The 21399-nt window shown below is 46.0% G+C and overlaps 1 protein-coding gene across 1 annotated transcript; it reads right to left on the bottom strand.

The window, feature by feature from the left end:
* Positions 1 to 12812: 12812 nt before the first annotated feature.
* On the bottom strand, positions 12813 to 17777 carry LOC136506433 (fatty acid amide hydrolase-like). Its single transcript, XM_066501367.1, has 16 exons — positions 17297 to 17777; positions 17013 to 17122; positions 16634 to 16694; positions 16336 to 16532; positions 16091 to 16220; positions 15403 to 15628; positions 15150 to 15262; positions 14896 to 15043; positions 14697 to 14739; positions 14536 to 14607; positions 14354 to 14434; positions 14092 to 14195; positions 13876 to 13968; positions 13703 to 13771; positions 13540 to 13604; positions 12813 to 13399 (listed from the first exon to the last, which is right to left on the bottom strand). The coding sequence occupies exons 1-16, from the start codon at positions 17394 to 17396 to the stop codon at positions 13173 to 13175; spliced, it is 1839 nt and encodes a 612-aa protein (XP_066357464.1). The 5' UTR covers positions 17397 to 17777; the 3' UTR covers positions 12813 to 13172.
* Positions 17778 to 21399: the final 3622 nt, after the last annotated feature.

Here is a 21399-nt window from a genome sequence, read left to right as displayed (position 1 = left end):
TTAGAACATGGACCTTTCACATCCAAACGTTGTGGGCATGAACACCTGTTACACCCTGAAAATTTTCATTTTCTAAAATAGCCAAATTGATTTATTTAAGCAATTTTTGTGAGCATTGAACCTAGAAAAATAATAGTTTTTATGGAATTAAAATCAATTATAAGGTTAGTAACCTCTTGATGCATACATGCTGCTGCATATTCATTTTTGGAATAATTGGTTTGACCAAATTTGAAAACAAGAATTCAAATCCATTTCAAAAATACTTTTGAAAAACTCTAAAAATAAAAAGAAAAATGATTTCTTCTTTTCTCTCCATCCCTTCCTCACTTCCGGCCCAATTGGCCTTTTTCAATTCCCGCGGCCCGCTCGCCCTCCCCCTCTTTCCTTCTTGGGCCGGCCCAGCCGAGCCGAGCTGCTTCCTCAGCCGCAACCTAGCATTGCCAGCAACTGCCGCCGCGTCCTTCTCTCTCCGCAGCCGCTGACGAACTAGGCCCGCGCGTCAGCGCCGTCTCCCTCCTCCCACAACCGCCGCGCCGGGTCCTGGCGAAACCGTCGCCGCTCCGCGCCCACGTCGCGCGTCGTGGGAGCCCTCCCCCGCGCCCCTGCCTCTACAAAAAGGGAGCCGAGCCCTTCCTCACTCCCCCTGCTGCCTATCCCCGCTCCCTTTTCGCATTTGCTCGAGCCGAGGAAGCCGCAACAACCGCCGCAGCGCTCGCCGGGATCCGCCGTATGCCCCTCTGCACGGGCAGCCGTCCCCGATCCGCCTCCGTCCGTTTTTTCACCGCGGTGAGCTTCACCTTACTCCTCTTTTTCCCGTGCTCTCAATTTCGTGTTTCATGGCTGTTTGAGCCCTATTCGGGTGCGCCGACAACCTCCACCTTGCTGGCCATGGTGACCGCCGTCTCGGCCCTCTCCTCTAGCCGCCATATCGGCCTAAGCGAGTTCCCCTGCTCCCTCTCTATCTCCCAGTGCCCTCGGTTCTTCGAACCGTGGCCCGTGGGCCATGTTCCGCGCGCGCCGGTGACCACCTCGCCGCCGGCCATGGAGCGTCGCCGCCGGAGCTACTGTTCCCGGTCGGCGCCCCTTTCTCTCTCCCTCCCATCTGTTCTAAGCCACCCATCCATGATCCAACGGCCCAGAACGTCTGATACCCCTTCGCGGGTTATTTTTCTAAAGAACCCCCCAGGTTTCGTTTTATTGAACCCGCAGTCCAAAGCACGTTTTTAGAGTACGCTTTCTCGTTTTGAAGACGTAAAGTATACTGTTTTAGTTCAAAATACGTTTTCAGTATTTACAGAAATACCACTAGATTTGTTTTGCTCATAAAAACTTCGTTTTAGCTCCGAATTGACCCGTTCAAATTGCGTTAGCTTCGTAATTTTATAATCTATGTGTTAGTACCACTGTTAATCAAGTTTGCAACTTTTAAATTTCATGGTTAGGTTTAATTAAATAAAGTGCTATAGGAAAACCCGTTTAATTCATAACTTTCGTGTTTTAGCTCTGATTTTCGTGAACTTCGCGTTGACGTGATCGTAGCGAGACGTAGATTCTTTTCATAAACATTTTATCTTGTTTTCTATACTGTTGGTGTACTGTTCTAACTGTAGGATTGTTTGCTTTGCATGAATGTTCCTAGAATGTTGTGTGTTGCCATGTTGGTCGTGTTCAGACGGTGAGGAGAACGTTGGAGATCAAGAGTTCTTCGACGACCAGCAGGACCAGCAGGAGTTTGTGAACCAAGGCAAGTATAGCATGGTCCTACCTTGATGTCCTATTCACTTTAATCATTCACTCATGTGCATGTGTCTAACTTTGATAACCATAAGGACATACTAGTTATTTGATGACATTTTCCTTGACTCCTATGGGTTAATTGCATATGGGTAGATTGCTAGCGCTCAAACTGAACATGATCTAACAATGGTTAATGGTTCTATGGAACTAAAAGTAAAACATGCTTTATAACAATTGATCCATAGGGCGAAGGTGCAAATGACTTTTGATCATGTTGCTCCTGGCCCTTCATAAGGACTTATATATCGGCAAAAGCTAGGACTGATAGTGCAACCGTGAGAGTCATATGGCTCTGACTTTAGCTCAGTAATAGGACATTTTCTAGCTTGTTAGAGGTAACCTTTATGGTGCAAAAGGGGCTTGCCACGTTGGGTATAGGGTTGCCTCTGTTCCTATGTGTATAGCCGCGATGGATATGTGCCATAGGAAATGAGGGTTCCTACATCTGCCTGTCAAGGAAACCTAGCGACCCTAACTTGTTAGAGAAACCTATGAAATGACTTCATAGTGTACCCTGCTCGCTCACCTTGGCAGTGACATGGGAGTAATTAACCCGGGCATATGGGAATCACGACTCACGATGAATATGCACCACCTTTGCAGAGGGTTACAAACTGTTATAACAGCCGTGCTCACGGTCATGAGCGGCCCGGAAAACTCACAGAATAATTGGTTACTCATTGTGGTTCATTTATGATGGTATACGATGATAATATGATGCAAATGATCCTGATATCTGATTATGTGGGTATAAATGGGAGCTTAAGCATAATTTGATAATAAAATCTTGACTTACTAAAAGTGCTAACTGCAGTAAACCAGTGTCATCCTTTTTGAGCTACATAACCCCATGTTATCTTGTTAAGTACGGGAAGTACTTACGCTTGTTTACTTTCTATATTTGGATAAAAATCCCGGATGGGTAACAGATGACAACAGGTATGAGGAGTTCCCTGAGAATTATTAGGCTTGTGGTCAACCAGTTGACCTTCCCTATGATGGAGTTCCATGAGAGAGTTATCATTTTATCTTCCGTTGTGTTGTGTAAGACTATGTGATATTATTAATCGTGATGTAAGATACACCGTGAGGATACTTTTTATAATTTGTCGACTTATGTGTATGACTGATCCCTGGGCACACATGAGCTTTATGCATTCAATTTTATCCTTAAAATTAGGTGTGACAAATTGGTATCGGAGCCGTGTTGACTGTAGGACGCAAGCCTAGTTAGAAATGATCGTTTTAGCATCTTTGCTCCTCTGGTTTCTTGCTTACTGTCTTATTCTTGTTATTTTATTAAAACATTTATGCTTTTCACACCTTAATCTATTATATAAAATTGTTGATTCTAATTCTATCTCACTTTAAATCTATAGATGTCTCATAACCCGAAGACCGCCCGCCTCAGCACTGTAGCCTACCGTGCCTTGTTCGCCCCCCATGCTCCACAGGTGGAGAAGGAGATTGTGATCATCTCCGATGATGAGGAGATGGCTACCTCGACACCTGCACCTGTCTATCCTACTATAGCTACCCCAGTGGAGTCATCAGCTACTTCACCTACACCTATGCCATCCCCAGCTGTCCCTATGGTGGATGAGGAGATAGGCTGGAAGTGCAAATACTACTTCAAGCCAGCCCTGGAGATAGCCTACTACCACACCCTCCTTACTCATGTGCTGGATGACTACTATCCTGATTTGCATGCCTCCATCAGCTATCATTGTGCAGAGTACCAGCATCCTTTGGAGGCAATCTTTTGGAAGGTAGAGCTGGTTGTCACTGCTTGGAATGACATAAAGAATGGACATGAGGTGGAGAATGTCCACCGTGCCACTGCCAGAAGGGCCCCTACATTGGATGGCATGGAAGATGCAGCGCAGGACGCCTACATCTACTATCATGGTCATCGTTTTGAGGCCATGAGGGAGGATTGTTTCAGGTTCCTTCCTCGCAATGATCATGAGGGTAACTGGCAGGTCCTGGCACCACCAGAGAGTGACCCAACTCTGGAAGCAACAGTGCAGCATGTCCATGCCATGCAGGGGGTAGATGAAGAAGTCAAGGGAGAGTTGCGTGCATCACAGAGGGCCAAGAGATGTCTCCAAAAGCAAGTTGATGAACTACGTGCTCAACTTGGGCAGCCACCAATCAACAAGAAGAAGCGTCGGTCGTTCACCATGATTGACACCGCCCCATAGATGTTAGGTGCCTTGTTTTAAAGCTATGACATTGTTAGTTCGTGTTTCATGTTTAGTCTTGTCTGGCCTTGTGAACTTTGATGACTAGATGTTTTTAGTTGTAAACTTGGTTGATTTGGAGTTTGGTTGTTTGCCGGAAGTTTGTGGGCATGTCCACAAATTCCATAGATTGGAACATTAAGTTTAGATGAAATTTTAATGCAGATGGTTTACTTTATCTTATCTCTGCTGTGCTGTTTTCTGGAGCAGCCTATGTTCTTTATCTTGTATCTCAAAATCTAGGCTGTCAAAAATTCTAAAATTTTTGTGAAGATAACTAGACTTCTGTATCTTTCAAATGTCTCTGGAATCACATCTATAGCTGTTCAGGTTTGTAAGATCTAACTGTCACAACTTGAGGTTTCTGCACAGACTGGAACCCAGAACAGATTCGGTTTAGCTCTATTTATGACCATGTGTATGTTAGAATCTATAAAAGTGATCTAAATAACAGTTGTAGCTGATCTCCTAAGCTTTCCAACCGTTCTTGGTACACCTCTATTGGATCTCTGTAACTCGAGTTATAACAGATCAGATTTACTAAATTGTTGTATTTGAATCTTGTCCAGAAAATTTTCAGCATTGTTCCTTATCTTTATAAGCTCTCTATAAATTAGAAATCTCTAAAATTTTGCGCATTTATTGGAAAGCAGATGGCCACAAGAGGAGGAAGAGGCAGAGGCCGTGGTCGTGGATGTGATGCTCTCATAAATCCACCACCACCGCCACCAGTGACTATGGAACAATTGATGGGAATGCAAGCGTAGTTGATGCAAGCTATGATGCAGCGCTTGGATAATAAACTTGCAAGAGGACTACCACCTATTCAGGTCAGAGATAAGCATGGAGAGTTTATGAAGGGTCACCCACTGGTGTTCATCCATGCCTCAGACCCTAAGGAGGCAGATGATTGGTTGCGTGCTGTGGAGAAGCAACTTAACATAGCACAATGCAATGATCTTGAGAAGGTGTTGTATGCTTCTGGTCAACTCTAGGGAGTAGCTCAGGATTGGTGGGATTCTTTCTAGTATGGACGCCCCAACAATGCTCCTGCTACCACCTGGCAGGAATTCAAGGACAACTTTCGGTCATATCATATCCTCGATGGACTGGTGGAATTGAAGCAAGAGGAATTCAGATCCCTTAAGCAAGGATCCATGACTATGGTAGAGTATCGTGACAAGTTTGCTCAACTGTCACATCATGCTCCAAATGATGTAGCTAAGGATAAGGAGAAGCAACACCATTTTCTCAAGGGACTTTATGATGGCCTGCAGCTCTAGCTGATGTCCAACACTTATCCTAACTTTTAGTCCTTGGTGAACCGCGCTATTGTGATCGACGATAAGCGCAAAGAGATGGAAGCCAAGAAGAGGAGGCTTCAAGGGCAAGCTTCTAGAAGCAACACCTGCCCGCGTGCTTATCCCTAGTAGGGTTTTCAGCAGATGAATCAAGGACCATCTAACCAGGGAAACTATGGTCAGTATCCTCAGCGTAACCAGTTCCAGCAACGCCCTCAGTATCAACAACAGTATGGTAATCAGCGTTCCCCGCAACAGACCGACAATCCAACAACACGCCAGGGAATGACCAACAATGCTCCTGTGAAGAGTGGTGGCATATGCATCTAGACAATTGAGGAAGCATGAGTTGAACTACCCTACCCATGACTTGGAATTGGCAGCTGTGGTTCATGCTTTGAAAATCTAAAGATATTATCTAATTGGGCATAAAAGTGATATCTATACAGATCACAAGAGTTTGAAGTATATCTTTACCCAATCAGATCTGAATCTGAGACAATGTCGTTGGTTAGAATTGATCAAAGACTATGATTTGGAAGTGCATTATCATCCGGGAAAAGCAAATGTCATAGCTGATGCACTTAGCAGGAAGAGTTATGCTAATGGACTTGGGATAACATTTATGTCAGCAAAGTTGTATGCTAAAATGGAGCATCTCAACTTGAGTTTAGTCACTAATGCAATGGAATTGGTGATAGAGCCTACATTGGAGCAAGAGATACGCAAGGGTCAATTGGAGGATGAAAAACTAAAAGAGACAACAGAGAATGTAGTGCTTGGAAAGGCACCAGGATTTAGGATGGATGAGAATGGTACTCTTTGGTTCGAAAAAAGGATATGTGTACCTAAAGTGAAGGCTATCCATGATACAATTCTGTAGGAGGCACATGAATCTACTTATTCTATACATCTCGGAAGTACCAAGATGTATTTGGATCTAAAGGAGAAGTATTGGTGGTATGGTTTGAAGAGAGATGTGGCAGAGTATGTGGTTTTGTGACACTTATCAAAGAGTGAAAGCTGAGCATCAAAGACCTGCAGGGTTGTTACAACCAATGAAGATTTCTAAATGGAAATGAGAAGAAGTTGGTATGGATTTTATCGTAGGTTTGCCCCGCACTCAAAGAGGTTATGATTCAATATGGGTAATAGTGGATCGACTCACCAAAGTTGCTTACTTTTTACTAGTCAAGACTACCTATACAGGTGCAAGACTAGCAGAGTTGTACATAGAAAGAATAGTGTGCTTACATGGTGTTCCCAAGAAAATTGTGTCAGATAGAGGCACTCAGTTTATATCATAATTCTGGCAGAAAGTACATAGATCTTTGCGGACAAAGTTGAATTTCAATTCTGCTTACCACCCACAAACTGATGGACAGACTGAAAGGATCAACCAGATTTTGGAAGATATGTTGAGAGCTTGTGCACTATAGTATGGTAATAGTTGGGATAAGAGTCTACCATACGCGGAGTTCTCGTACAACAACAGTTATCAGAAGAGTCTCAAGATGGCACCTTTTGAGGCGCTGTATGGACATAAATGTAGAACGCCTTTATTCTGGAATCAAACCAGTGAAACTCAAGTATTTGGACCTGATGTCCTTAGAGACGTAGAAGAACAAGTGAGAATGATTAGAGACAACTTGAGAGTGGCTCAGTCTCGATAGAAGAGTTACGCTGATATTCGCAGAAGAGAGCTGATTTTCGAAGTTGGAGATTATGTGTACTTGAAGATGTCACCAATGAGAAGTGTGAAAAGATTCAATATGAAGGGAAAGTTGGCACCAAGGTATATTGGACCTTTTAAGATCCTAGAGAGACATGGAGAAGTGGCCTATCAATTGGAACCGCCTGAAAGTTTGTCAGGTGTGCATGATGTATTCCATGTTTCTCAATTGAAAAAGTGTTTGAGAGTACCAGAAGAGCAGATTCCTTTGGAAGAGCTTGCTGTTAAGGAAGATCTTACATATGAAGAGTATCCGATAAATATCTTAGAAACTGCGGAAAGAGTTACAAGAAGTCGGACTATAAAGATGTGCAAGGAGCAGTGGAATCGATATTCAGAGGATAAGGCTACTTGGGAAAGAGAAGAGGATCTAAGAAAATCTTATTCGCAACTGTTTGAGTAAGCAATCATCCGAATCTCGAGGACGAGATTCATCTTAAGGGGGGTAGAATTGTTACACCTAGAAAAATTTCATTTTCTAAAATAGCCAAATTGATTTATTTAAGCAATTTTTGTGAGCATTGAACCTAGGGAAATAATAGTTTTTATGGAATTAAAATCAATTATAAGGTTAGTAACCTCTTGATGCATACATGCTGTTGCATATTCATTTTTGGGATAATTGGTTTGACCAAATTTGCAAACAAGAATTCAAATCCATTTGAAAAATACTTTTGAAAAACTTTAAAAATAAAAACAAAAAGGATTTCTTCTTTTCTCTCTATCCCTTCCTCACTTCCGGCCCAATTGGCCTTTTTCAATTCCCGCGGCCCGCTTCCCTCCCCCTCTTTCCTTTTTGGGCCGGCCCAGCCGAGCCGAGCTGCTTCCTCAGCCGCAGCCCAGCATTGCCAGCAACTGCCGCCGCGTCCTTCTCCCTCCGCAGCCGTTGACAAATTGGGCCCGCGCGTCAGCGCCGTCTCCCTCCTCCCGCAACTGCCGCGCCGGGTCCTGGCGAAACCGTCGCCGCTCCGCGCCCACGTCACGCTTCGTGGGAGCCCTCCCCCGCGCCCCTGCCTCTACAAAAAGGGAGCCGAGCCCTTCCTCGCTCCCCCTGCTGCCTATCCCCGCTCCCTTTTCGCATTTGCTCGAGCCGAGGAAGCCACAACAACCGCCGTAGTGCTCGCCAGGATCTGCCGTCCGCCCCTCCACGTGGGCAGCCGTCCCCGATCCGCCTCCGTCCGTTTTTTCACCGCGGTGAGCTTTGCCTTACTCCTCTTTTCCCCCCGTGCTCTCAATTTCGTGTTTCATGGCTGTTTGAGCCCTATTTGGGTGCGCCGATGACCTCCGCCTCACCGGCCATGGCGACTGCCGTCTTGGCCCTCCCCTCCAGCCACTGTATCGGCCTGGCTGAGTTCCCCTGCTCCCTCTCTCTCTCTCGGTGCCCTCGGTTCTTCGAACCATGGCCCGTGGGCCATGTTCCGCGCATGCCGATGACCACCTCATCGCTGGCCATGGAGCGCCACCGCCGAAGCTACTGTTCCCGGCCGGCGCCCCTTTCTCTCTCCCTCCCATCTATTCTGAGCCGCCCATCCATGATCCAACGACCCAGAACGTCCGATACCCCTTCGCGGGTTATTTTTCTAAAGAGACCCCCAGGTTTCGTTTTATTGAACCCGCAGTCCAAAGCACGTTTCTAGAGTACGCTTTCTCATTTTGAAGACGTAAAGTATACTGTTTTAGTTCAAAATACGTTTTCAGTATTTACAGAAATGCCACTAGATTTGTTTTGCTCATAAAAACTTCGTTTTAGCTCCGAATTGACCCGTTCAAATTACGTTAGCTTCGTAATTTCATAATCTACGTGTTAGTACCACTGTTAATCAAGTTTGCAACTTTTAAATTTCATGGTTAGGTTTAATTAAATAAAGTGCTATAGGAAAACCCGTTTAATTCATAACTTTCGTGTTTTAGCTCCGATTTTTGTGAACTTCGCATTGACGTGATCGTAGCGAGACGTAGATTCTTTTCATAAACATTTTATCTTGTTTTCTATATTGTTGGTGTACTGTTCTAACTATAGGATTGTTTGCTTTGCATGAATGTTCCTGGAATGTTGTGTGTTGCCATGTTGGTCGTGTTCAGACGGTGAGGAGAACGTTGGAGATCAAGAGTTCTTCGATGACCAGCAGGACCAGCAGAAGTTTGTGAACCAAGGCAAGTATAGCATGGGCCTACCTTGATGTCCTATTTACTTTAATCATTCACTCATGTGCATGTGTCTAACTTTGATAACCATAAGGACATACTAGTTATTTGATGACATGTTTCCTTGACTCCTATGGGTTAATTGCATATGGGTAGATTGCTAGCGCTCAAACTAAACATGATCTATACAATGGTTAATGGTTTTATGGAACTAAAAGTAAAACATGCTTTATAACAACTGATCCATAGGGCAAAGGTGCAAATGACTTTTGATCATGTTGCTCCCGGCCCTGCATAAGGACTTATCTGTCGGCAAAAGCTGGGACTGATAGTGCAACCGTGAGAGTCATATGGCTCAGACTTTAGCTCAGTAATATGACCTTTTCTAGCTTGTTAGAGGTAACCTTTATGGCGCAAAAGGGGCTTGCCACATTGGGTATAGGGTTGCCTCTGTTCCTATGTGTATAGCCGCGATGGATATGTGCCATAGGAAATGGGGGTTCCTACATCTGCCTGTCGAGGAAACCTAGCGGCCCTAACTTATTAGAGAAACCTATGAAATGTCTTCATAGTGTACCCTGCCCGCTCACCTTGGCAGTGACATGGGAGTAATTAACCCGGGCATATGGGAATCACGACTCGCGGTGAATGTGCACCACCTCTGCAGAGGGTTACAAACTGTTATAATAGCCGTGCTTACGGTCACGAGCGGCCCGGAAAACTCACAGAATAATTGGTTACTCATTGTGGTTCATTTATGATGATATACGATGATAATATGATGCAAATGATCCTAATATCTGATTATGTGGGTATAAATGGGAGCTTCAGCATAATTTGATAATACTTGATAATAAAATCTTGACTTACTAAAAGTGCTAACTGCAGTAAACCAGTGTCATCCTTTTTGAGCTACATAACCCCATGTTATCTTGTTAAGTACGGGAAGTACTTACGCTTGCTTACTTTCTATATTTGGATAAAAATCCCAGATGAGTAATAGATGACAACGGGTATGAGGAGTTCCCTGAGGATTATTAGGCTTGTGGTAAACTAGTTGACCTTCCCTGTGATGGAATTCCACGAGAAAGTTATCATTTTATCTTCCGTTGTGTTGTGTAAGACTATGTGATATTATTAATCGTGATGTAAGATACACCGTGATGATACTTTTTATAATTTGTCGACTTATGTGTGTGACTGATCCCTGGGCACACATGAGCTTTATGCATTCAATTTTATCCTTAAAATTGGGTGTGACAACACCACACATTCACCCTCCAATTCCAATGCTTGACCTCTGCATTGTTGCAAATAGTAGCCTTGCATGCTTTTTTTTAAGATTCATGAGAGGGTGATCCCCTACTACTTTAATAAAAACAAGGAAAGTTTAACAAGACAAAACAAGAAAACAAACAAGATTACAAGTAGGCTTCTAGCCACTGCTCAATTATAGGGAAGTATTTATTTTTGGGAGCTCTTTGGATAACCAAGGCGAATTCCTTCTTAAAATTATGTTAAAATTATGTCTACGTGTTTGTAGACTAGGTAGAATTCCTCTAAAAAATGCAATCAGTTTTGGTCATCCAGAAGCTCCAACACATGATTCCTATTATTTCCATAAAGAAAGGAACATTGATCTAATTTCTGAAGATGTCAGAGGGGTCTTGTTGTGGATCGTAGTACAAATTTAGCGCATACCAACAAACTTTAGCAAATTCACAGAGCAGAAATGGATTGCATGCATGAAGATTCTTCCAAGTGATCCAATCGGAGGACACGATAATAGGTTTTGTAAGGTCATGTTTTTTTCTTCTTAGTAGTTCACAGGTGCTCAATATATCTTTATGAAGAAACCAATAGAGAACTTTATGTTGAAGAGAAGACTTCCATACCGATCTAAACATTGGATGGATTGGTATGTGTCCAATCAAAACTCTATAAGCTTGAGAAGAAGAGTAACTAGATTAACCCCCAAATCCCCAATATAAGTACAAGTATCATTTTTTGTGTCAAAAATAAACTTGTTCAATATTTAGATTTCAAAGCATGCAGTTCGTCAAAGGCCTGAACCGATAGTGGGAGGTGAAAGAGATCATGAGAGTGGCCTTGTTGTTCGAATTGTTCTGGGCACAGGAGTAAAAAGTCATGAATGAACCTGATTAAGGACTTGTCTTTCCAAAGATCTTCCTAGAAAAGACATCTTTGAGCATTGCTGAGTGAGACTAAAGCAACTCCTTTGCCATCAAAAGAAGCCTTTTCCAATATGGATGGGCAATTTTAATATTTCTCCAGCACCATTGAAATCCAGGGGATGCCTTCCTTGTTGTAGAGCTTATGGAGATTTCTCATAAACAAAACCTCATCTTAGATTCTCAAATTTAAGATTCCTAAGCCACCTTCTGCTTTTGTGGTATGCAAGCAAAGCCAAGCTGCTCAACGTCGCAGGCCTATGCCCTGTCATCACACGCGCGGATCGGAGGGTAGTACCGTCCAGGTTCTAGCAACAAAAACTGGAGGTGCTGGTCGCCACGTCTGTGGCTCGCAGCCTGCGCCCACGTGTACCGCATGGCCAAGCCGCTGACAACAGCACGATTGGGCGCCACTTGCCCCGCGGGGCCTTCACGTCGGAATAGGCGGCCCCACATGCACACCTATTGTTGTTCGGTACTGCCAGGGTCCGGACGTCTCGACGCTCGTACCTGTACTCCGCGCCCACGCTCGCGGTAGCACGCATGCGTTTCGCTTGCCCACGCAGGGCCCGCGCGTCAGACTGCGCGTGGAGACCGCTCGCGACTGTTTTTCATATGCAACATCCAATCTATTTTTAAAATATTTAGATACAACATTTATAATATACGTCTCAAGATAAATGAAACACTTAACATGCTCCTGAAGCATTTTGAAAAAAAAAACACACCAGAAAACGTTTGAAAAACTATTATAAACATACGCAGCATCTAGATAAAACACTTGCAACATATGTGTGAAACATATGCAACATCCATATACGTCTACATAAATACACTTACAACATACGTCTGTAAACACATATCAAACATTGAGAACAAACACTTGCAATATACGTGTACAACCATTGCAACATATGCAGCATTCCCGATTGACTTTTGCAACAACCATCCGAAACACTTACAACATACATCTGAAACATACACTTTTAACATACGTTTTTTACCTTTCTTTCACATGACACAGAGCAAAGCGGGGAATGGCCGGTTTCCGGCCAGGCGGCGGCGGAGGTAGCGCAGCCTGACAGCGGCCAGCTGCGCTGCGCTTAGCTTGGCCTAGCCAGCGACGGCCTCGTCTCCTTGTCGCCTAGCTACACGCGACGTCCTGGCGGCTGCTTGTGAGCTGGCCCTCAGCCAGCTAGAGGCACCAGCGAGGCTCGGTGGAGGAGGCGGCCGCGGCGAGCGGGCAGCGTGGGTGCGGCGGTGGAGAAATATCATATCATCCATTTTTTTTAGAAGGCGTGATTTCTTAGAAGCCATCCCGATTGATTTGGTGGAAACAAGCCTATGGCGGACAGACGGCTTGACTGCAGCATTACCGATTGTTTTTTTTGGACAGACAAAATTTTCAGAAAACACTTGAAAAGCTTTTTTTCATGGAAAAGTACATAATAATACTTACTACTACGTTACTGTTACAGCGTTTGTTCCCCGAGCAACTAATGTTACAGTCTTACAGCCTTATATATAACAGCAATATATATCTATCCGGACTGAAATTTATGCAGCCGCGTCTGATTTAATTACCGCTACTGACTGAACTTCAACTCTCTCGCCCTCTTCCTTCTCAGACGATCCTGTATGCTATATATATAGAGAGAGAGAGAGTAACACGTTTGCTGCTACGTACGATTCTTCTCCGATCCATCATCCGGCCGGCAACCAAACGTCCTATACGCCTGATCAAAACACGTCCTCGCACTCACTCCTGTTGTTTGCTGAGGAGGTCGTAGAAGACGGCCGGCTTCTTGTACCCCTTGGCGCAGGCCTGCTGCGTGGCGAAGGCCACGTGGAGCAGGGTGGCCTCGGACCACGGCCTGCCGATGAACTGGAGCCCGATCGGGAGGCCACCCCTGTCGTACCCGACCGTGACGGTGATGGCCGGCAGGCCGAGGAAGTTCCCGGCTATGGAGTACCGGACCAGCGCCGCTGTTGCATTGGTGGTACGGTCGTCGTCAACGGCGACGGCGTGCGTGAGCAATGAGCGAGTCAGGACGGACGGACAGATCGACAGACAGACAGACGGGACGGTGTAATACACATGCATTGTGCAAGATCGATGTCGTTACCTCCGTTTATGTAGTCGAGCTCGCCGGTGTCGTGTGCGTCGTCTTGCAGCGTGTAGGCAGTCACACTTCAGAGAACCAAATTAAAGGAGTTTACATGTGAATTGTGAAGTGAGCAAGTGAAATAAGCAGGAGACGTTCGACAACTGAAGAGGCAGCTAGGTACCCGGTCATCGGCGAGACGATGACGTCTGCGGTCTTGAAGATCTGCTTGTGGAAGTACATCTGACGGTTCCTGACATTTTGTGTTTTTTTGGGTTAGTTGCAAGAAGAAACAGTTCGTCGATGGTCACTGAATGGAATTGCAGAATCAATGCCGTCCTGAGCTAGGTCACCCACCGGAGTCGCTGCGAGTTGAGGTACGCCCTGCTGCTGAAGGAGCCGTAGACGCTGAGCGCCACCCTCGCGTCCCAGCCGATCTCAGACCTCTTCCTGCCGACACAGCACAGATCACACACATGACACCGGCCGTCAGCAGAGCTCATCGGAGGTCAGCTGGTCAGTTCGCATAGCAAGATCGACCCGTTGTGAAGAGCATGAGCTCCGGGCTCTTACAGGTTGTCGAGGTATTTGGCGAGCGACGTGGTGCACTCGGAGCCGATGGTGACGTAGTGCGCCAGCCGCATCTGCTCGATCTCCGGGATGGTCACGTCCACAGTCTGCGTGTACATGTGCAGTGCAGGCGCCAATAATGCAAATTCCATGAGATCATCGAGCGATCGTGAGAGACTGAGAGTGTTCAGTTCAGGCGATCGAATCCAAATCCATCACAGGCATGCAGAAATCAAACCCTGGCTCGTCACCGGGCGTACAGTACCTGCCAGCCGTAGTGCGCGTGCAGCGCCTGCAGAGCCTTGTCGCAGCAGCTCCTGATGTCCTCGGCGCTGTCATTGAACCACTGCATTTATTTTGCCGCACCATCAGCGTCAGAATAATGTGTAATCAGATTTTGTAGTCTCTGTCTCTTAATTGGACTTGTTCATTATTGTTATAGCTAACCTTTCCGTATTTGGCGAGCTTGATGTTGCCGATGGAGGCTGTGCAGCTGAGCTGAGGAAGATTCAGTTCCGGCTGCAGATAGCACGTTCGCCCGTCAGTCGGATGGTGGCAATGCAAACAGTAGAGATGAGGTTCAGAGAGAGAACAGAATTGGGATTTACCCGCAAGTAGGACGGCTGGGACTGGTCGACGATGGCCGAGTAACTGAAACAAGACAAGGATGGATCACAAGGTTTATGTTTTTTTTCCCTCTTCGGATTTCAGATGGTGAGCAGTGGATGAATGCGAATAATGATGAGATTCAGACAATCAGTAATAACAATTGAAGAAACAAGCTAGTCGTGGTGAATGATGACTGACGCGATGAGGGCGTCCTCGACCGTCCCCGCCAGGATCCCCGGCATCCCGACGGTCCAGTTGAGCGGGAGCACGCCGGCGTTGGAGAGGCGGCTGGCGGTGGGCTTGAACCCGACCACGCCGCACAGCGCCGCCGGCATCCGGACGGAGCCTGGAACGAATTTTGACGTACGGCATGCATGGTCGTGAGTTTCAGTGTTGAGTTTCAGTACTAGTGTCAGTTAGTTGTTGCAGCAGAGGAGATGATCGACACTTACCGCCTCCGTCGACGCCGAGCGCGACGGGGCAGAGGCCGCCGCAGACGGCGGCGGCGGAGCCGCTGGAGGAGCCCCCCGCGACCTTGCTGGCGTTGTACGGGTTCCTCGTCGACCTGCACGCATTGCACGCGGACGGACAGACGGAGTCGCATCATCAGTGGCCATCACACAGGGTGTAATAATAAGTAGTCGTAAACACGAGACGTGCCAGGCACGTGTAGAAAAGGTTGTGTTCCTGGGTTAACCAACGTACCCGTGGTGCGGGTTGATGCCGCTGGTGCCGGCGCCGAGCTCGTGCATGTTGGCCTTGCCGGCGAGGACGGCGCCGCAGGCCCGCAGCTGCGCCACGCACGCCGCGTCGGCCTCGCAGCGCCGCACCGCGCCCAGCCACCGCGTGCCGCCGGTGGTCGGGTACGGCAGGCAGTCGATCTCGTCCTTCACGCCCACCAGCACGCCATCCAGCGCTGACAGCGGCGCCCCTGCCAATTTTTTTTTTAAAAAAATAAATAAATAACGTCTCACACTAAAAAACATATATTCTCACTTTAAAATAATTAATAATCTTCTCATGCTAAAAAAAATCTCACTTTATAAGAGTCAAGCAATTTTAAATTTAGCAAAATATATTGAAAAAATTACAAATATTTTTGATACCCAATAAATACCATTAAATCAAGCGTAAAATATTAAGGTAGTACAGGTAGTGCCATCAAGTTTCAAACTTTTTAAAAAAAATTATCTAGATCCCCTAAACTTGCCCGCCATTGTACTACGTCTAGCTAGGTGTCAAAACTGAAAGCTCAGAGCCAGCCAGCCACCGAGAAGAAGCTGACTGACGACCTTGTTCTGTTGTCGACAGCAGCAGAAATGCTATGCTATTCTTTTTCACCCATCAGGGAAAAAGAAATGTACTAGGAGTGAGTAGAGTTAGTATACGTTACCTCTCTGGTACCTGAGGGTGGATTCCTTGGCCTGCCGCATCACGTCGTCGGGGTCGCAGCTGATGAAGAAGGCCATGTTCATCCCAGGGCGCGAGCTCTCCCTCACCGCCGCAAGGAACCTCGTCGCCACCTGCACAGCTCATAGTCATCACTGCCTCACGACAGGACAGGGACCGAGGAATCACCTGCACGTACAGCTCGTCGCCGTCGACAAGCAAGAACCTGGACAGTGCATGCACGCTCACCTGGACGGGCGTCGTCTCGCCGGACCTGTACGCGTCGGAGAAGTCCCGGACGGTCCAGCGCCTGAGGCCTGGCACCGCGTCGGCGGCCAGCGTGGCCTCCAGCCGCGCCGGGAGCGGGAGGCAGCCGACGGCCTCCTGCACCCGCTCCGCCGCCGACAGGTCCGGCTTCGTCAGCCGCACGTTCTGCTCCGGGATGTCTGAAACAACCACAGTGCGTTTGGTCGATCGGTCGGTTCAGAGTGCAGAGTTTGGCAGACAGAATGACAGCAGAAGACACACAGGGTCAGAGCACAAGAACCTTCCCAGCTGTGCGTCGGAGTGAACAGCGGCGGCTCCGGGATGTCGGCGTCAGAGACCAGCTGCCAACAGTGGACAGATTCGGTCAGAGAAGACGCTGAATTATACTGCAAAACTTCTCTTCTTGCTCTGATGTGACAACAGTGCAAGGGAAGGAAATTTGAAACGGAACCACGGTGCCGTTTCCTGAGATGACGATGGCTGCTGTCTGCTGCTGCGTTCAAACTTCAGTACTTCACAGGCAGCGTCATGGTCAAACTTCGGCCAAACTTTGAGTTCGTTTGACGGAAGCGTTAGCAGAAAAGACGTTTGATCGATGGTTGAATTCAGGGGAGCAACGAAAACAGTTTTCAAGGAGGGGGAGAGAGATGGATTCGCACCTTGTTGATGAGGTTGTCCTTCTTGAGGATGTAGAGCACGATCGGCCCGACGATGGGCATCTCCAGGATCCACACGAAGATCTTCACCAGGAGCCCGGCGACCCGAGGAGCTGAAACATCGAGGACGAGGGGAAAAAAAACAACAACTCTGAATTCTCTTCTACTCCAAGAACTGAACTGAGTTCAGATCAGATCAGCAGAATTATGAACTCTCTTATGCTACTAGAACGACTGAATTCAGAACACCGAATTTCTTCGGAGCAGGAAGGCAGGGGCGAGCAGACCTTTGACATTGGGGCTGATGTAGAACTCGTCGCTGCCGGGGCCGAGGTCCACGTCGGCGGCCGGCTTGTACACCTTCGGCGGCGAGCTGAAGAGGCCCATCGGCGGCGACGAGAGCGGCAGACAGGAAGACGAACTGGCAGACAGACAGGGACTACTGCTTGCTTTGTCCGTAGCCGGGCTGTTGTGTGATCAGGCTGGCCGAGGATTGGTGCTTTTATACGCCGGTAATGGCGAGGAAAGAACGACGACAAGAACGAAGACGATCGATTTCTTTTTCTTGGTGAGGGGGATTTAACCGGAGGGGCAGAGGACGAAAAGGATACAAGACGACGATGGGGAATTGCCAGAGGAGGTCGAGATAGAGTGAGACTGGGGAAGGAGACAAGATTGTAATATGGCTTGGACTGATCTCTAGTCTCTACTGGCATTTCTTGTTGCGATTCTGGCGGGGTGGTCAGGGAGACGGTTGCTGTGTTTCCAACGGTTTCTTCCGGCACAGGGTTTGTTCTGCTGCCTCTGCCTTGCGTGTACTGTCACCGGGCATAACGATGCAACAATCTAACCCACGTCATTTCATCTGTTCTTACTTACCAAGGCCTCATCATCATCATCATCATTAGTTAAATTTATAAGACCTTGTTGCGTGCACAAGTTTGGTTTTGCAGGAAAGATGAACTTGCGTGTAATAACATTTTTAAAAAAGTTTCAAGGGTGTCGGTATCAAATATCAATCAATACTTTTATCAACCAAGTGTGTGGAAGAAATACATACTATGTACTCGAGGGATTTTGATGCATCAATAATGTCAATTTGAAAACGAAACCTAGTTTTTTCCATTCTTCTTTTGGAGTGGCATGTTTGGGTCAAATCAAACCAATCCGTACTACATTAGCCTCAAGGATGGCCGCAATTGGGTCAAGTTTTGTTTTTTTTAAATCCATACTGAATTAGCCTCAAGGATGCATGGAGTCGGCACTTTAAGGAAATTGATTTATAAATTTGGTTAAATATATATAAAAAGCAGCTATTGACGTACCTGAACCGTGACTAGAGGCTTATATTGGGTTTCAACTCTAGCGTACCACAGCTTGCTTGGGACTAAAAGGCTTTATTGTTGTATATAAAAAAAACTTGACTTAAGACAATTCTATAAACTGATTCATTCAAGGACGAAGAGGATAACATAAGCTCTCTCTCATCAGTTATAGCGGACACTTGGTAAGTAGACAATGAAACCCCTTTTATTTCTTTTCTCTATCGCTCCATTGGGACTAATTTTGAGGTAAGATAAGAAGCATGCGCGTTTTCATCATAAATAAGAACAGTAGAGTCAATGTAGAATTTAATCGGCCAGATTAGATAGCCATCTGGGTAGGCAAAAGTCGTTGCCAGCTTCAACCGATTGGTCACTTTCATGCACCAATTTTTACATCCTAAGGGCATGTACAACGCGTGCCGAAGCCCCGTCTGCAAACCGGTATTTTTGCGAAAAACACCCCAGCGAACCCAATTGAATGAGGAGAGAGAGCAAACCCGGCGTCTCGTGAGGCGACGACCTTGGCGCGTGCTCCCAGGTCCCGTCGCCGGCCGAGAGCCGCGCTGTATGGGAGCCATCGTCTGTAAGCGTGGGCGCGGGATCCGGATGCAGCGTCCGCGATTTTGCTCCTTGCGCGCCAAAACCCACCGGTCACCGAAGATGGCGAGTGCGGCGGCCGGAGCGACAGAAGAGAGGAGAGACGGCGCGGCCGCGTCGTCGGATAGGAAGCGCAAGGCGGCGGCGGGCACCACCGCTGGCCGCGGCAACGTTGAGGCTGCAAGATGTATTCCCTTTGGTCGGAGCAACGGTCCTCCGCCCTCATCCATCTCCATTATTGGATTCCTCCGTATGTGGATTAGGCCGGGTTGATTTAACCCCAATCCATATCAGAAGCAGCTTCACCGACGCCGCCAGCCATGGCAGAGGTGTGTCGACGTTCAGCAACTCTCCTGCTTGTTGGGATGTGGCCGACAGTGGTAGCCCAATTTCTGATGCTTAGGCTCATCATAGAAGTTCTAGTAGGCAAGAGAAACAGAGAGGAGAAAGGTGGTTTGTTCATGGTTGTGGGAGCTGCTGTTCAAGTACTTTGCAAAAACAATTTCTTGAAATTTTATAGAAAACCAGTTCACAGGAATCTAGAATTTTAAAAGACCAGCATTGAAAAACAGGATCGTACTGATGCTTCCTTGGCAGTATCAAATTGTCTGATGGAATGGAGAAATGCTTTCTGCGTTACTAGCAAGCACACTGAAAGAAAATGTGAAGCCCTGCAGCACCTGCTGCTATTAGCTCATTTTTCGAACTGCCTTTTTGTTCAAGTGATTTTTGTCACTATAAACTTAAGCTTAGTTTTTATCTGAAAACTGAATGTCAGTGTGCAATTTTCAATCAGTCTCTGAATCTCTGAATCCTATTAGTGTGAATAAGTCTCTGAATTTAACAATTTCTCTGATGAAAATTTGTTTTCAGTCTCATTTTTACCTATCCTGTTCTATGTTTGATCATTTTTCCCTGTTATACTAGAATGATATTCACGATTGATCTTGGCTACATATAAGTATTAAACCACTTGTAGACAGTTAAATAGACAACTCATGTATGTGTTGTGGATTTTAAGAACTCGCAGACAAATCCTTGTCTGTGGGATGTACATGCCCTAAGGTTGGTACTACCTTGGTCCTAAAAAACTTTGGCCTGCTAGGAGAAAACTAAAATGTCAAGTCTTTTAATTTGGGACTAATTTTGAGGTAAGAAGCAGGCCAAAGTCGTTGCCGACTTCAATTGACTGATCACTGTCATGCACCTATTTTTGTTGTGGAGGTTCTGAAGTATTTATAATATACTACACTTTTTTCCTAAACAACTTGATATTTTGAGTGCACGGATCAACGATAGAACTCAATAACAATATATAAAACAGGTTGCTAAATATTTGAGTCCCAAGGAAACAAATATAGATGTGCACTAAATAATTTGAGTAGGAAATTTGAGATTTATTATACAGGAAAAACATTAAATAAAGCACTGCAGCCTTAGGTGGTGTTTGGATCCCGTGACTAAAATTTAGGAGGTATGTCGGGAGGATGTTACATGGGGTATTCGGATATTAATAAAAAAACAAATTACATAATCCGTCAGTACTCCACGAGATGAATTTTTTAAACCTAATTAATCCATCACTAGCACATATTTACTGTAGCACCATGTTGTCAAATTATGAACTAATTAAGCTTAAAAGGTTCGTCTCGTAAATTAGTCGTAAATTATGCAATTAGTTTTATAATTAGTCTATATTTAATACTCTATGGATGTGGCCAAATATTCAAACACCGTCTTGCTATGTTATCCAACCCACAACGTGTGCATGGAGCATGGTGCAATATACGTCTCACCCACCAAACTCATTCCAACTTGTCACTTCACCATAAGTGTGCACATTCAAGTATTCAACCCATCACCTCTCACGTCACACTCTAGACGAATCAACAACCGTCAATAAAATGCCGCCAGATTTTCTATATCAAAGGTCACAAGCATGCAAAAAAAAGAGGGTATTCTAGAAGCTAAATAAACCATGAGAAAAAAAAGGCTGAGCAAAAATTGAAGAAAAGGATGGGAAGATGATTCAGCTAGCAAGTAGCAACCAACCAACTAAATGTTCCAGCCATTGATTGGGCTTGCTTGTATGCATGCCATTTAATTCTCCTCCTCCCCAAATCCATCACTTGCAAGATGGTTAACCCAAAATCACCTTGTGCACCTAGCCACCTATCCTGGTCCTTAGCATTAACTTGCCTCCCATGATTAAACCCTGTACTGTGCTCACCCAAAATGGAGGCTAATTATATGCTTGTCGTGCTGGACTTCTTTTTCCTATGTCTCCATTTTAGATAACATAGGAAAAATGGAGGCTATTTTTTTTCCTGCACTGAAATATTTACACTATAAATTGCACAGGCAAGCTGCCTAGGCCCAAACCCACGCCTGGCCCGAGCCCAACCCAGAAAATTAGGCCTGACTTGCCCAGCGAGATAGTCACGGGCTGTATTATGTTGACCCAAAAC

Source organism: Miscanthus floridulus, chromosome 15, assembly GCF_019320115.1.
Source record: "Miscanthus floridulus cultivar M001 chromosome 15, ASM1932011v1, whole genome shotgun sequence".
Classification (NCBI taxonomy): Eukaryota; Viridiplantae; Streptophyta; class Magnoliopsida; order Poales; family Poaceae; genus Miscanthus; species Miscanthus floridulus.
Note: the sequence above shows the minus strand (reverse complement) of the source record. Positions and strands in the feature narration are given on the sequence as shown.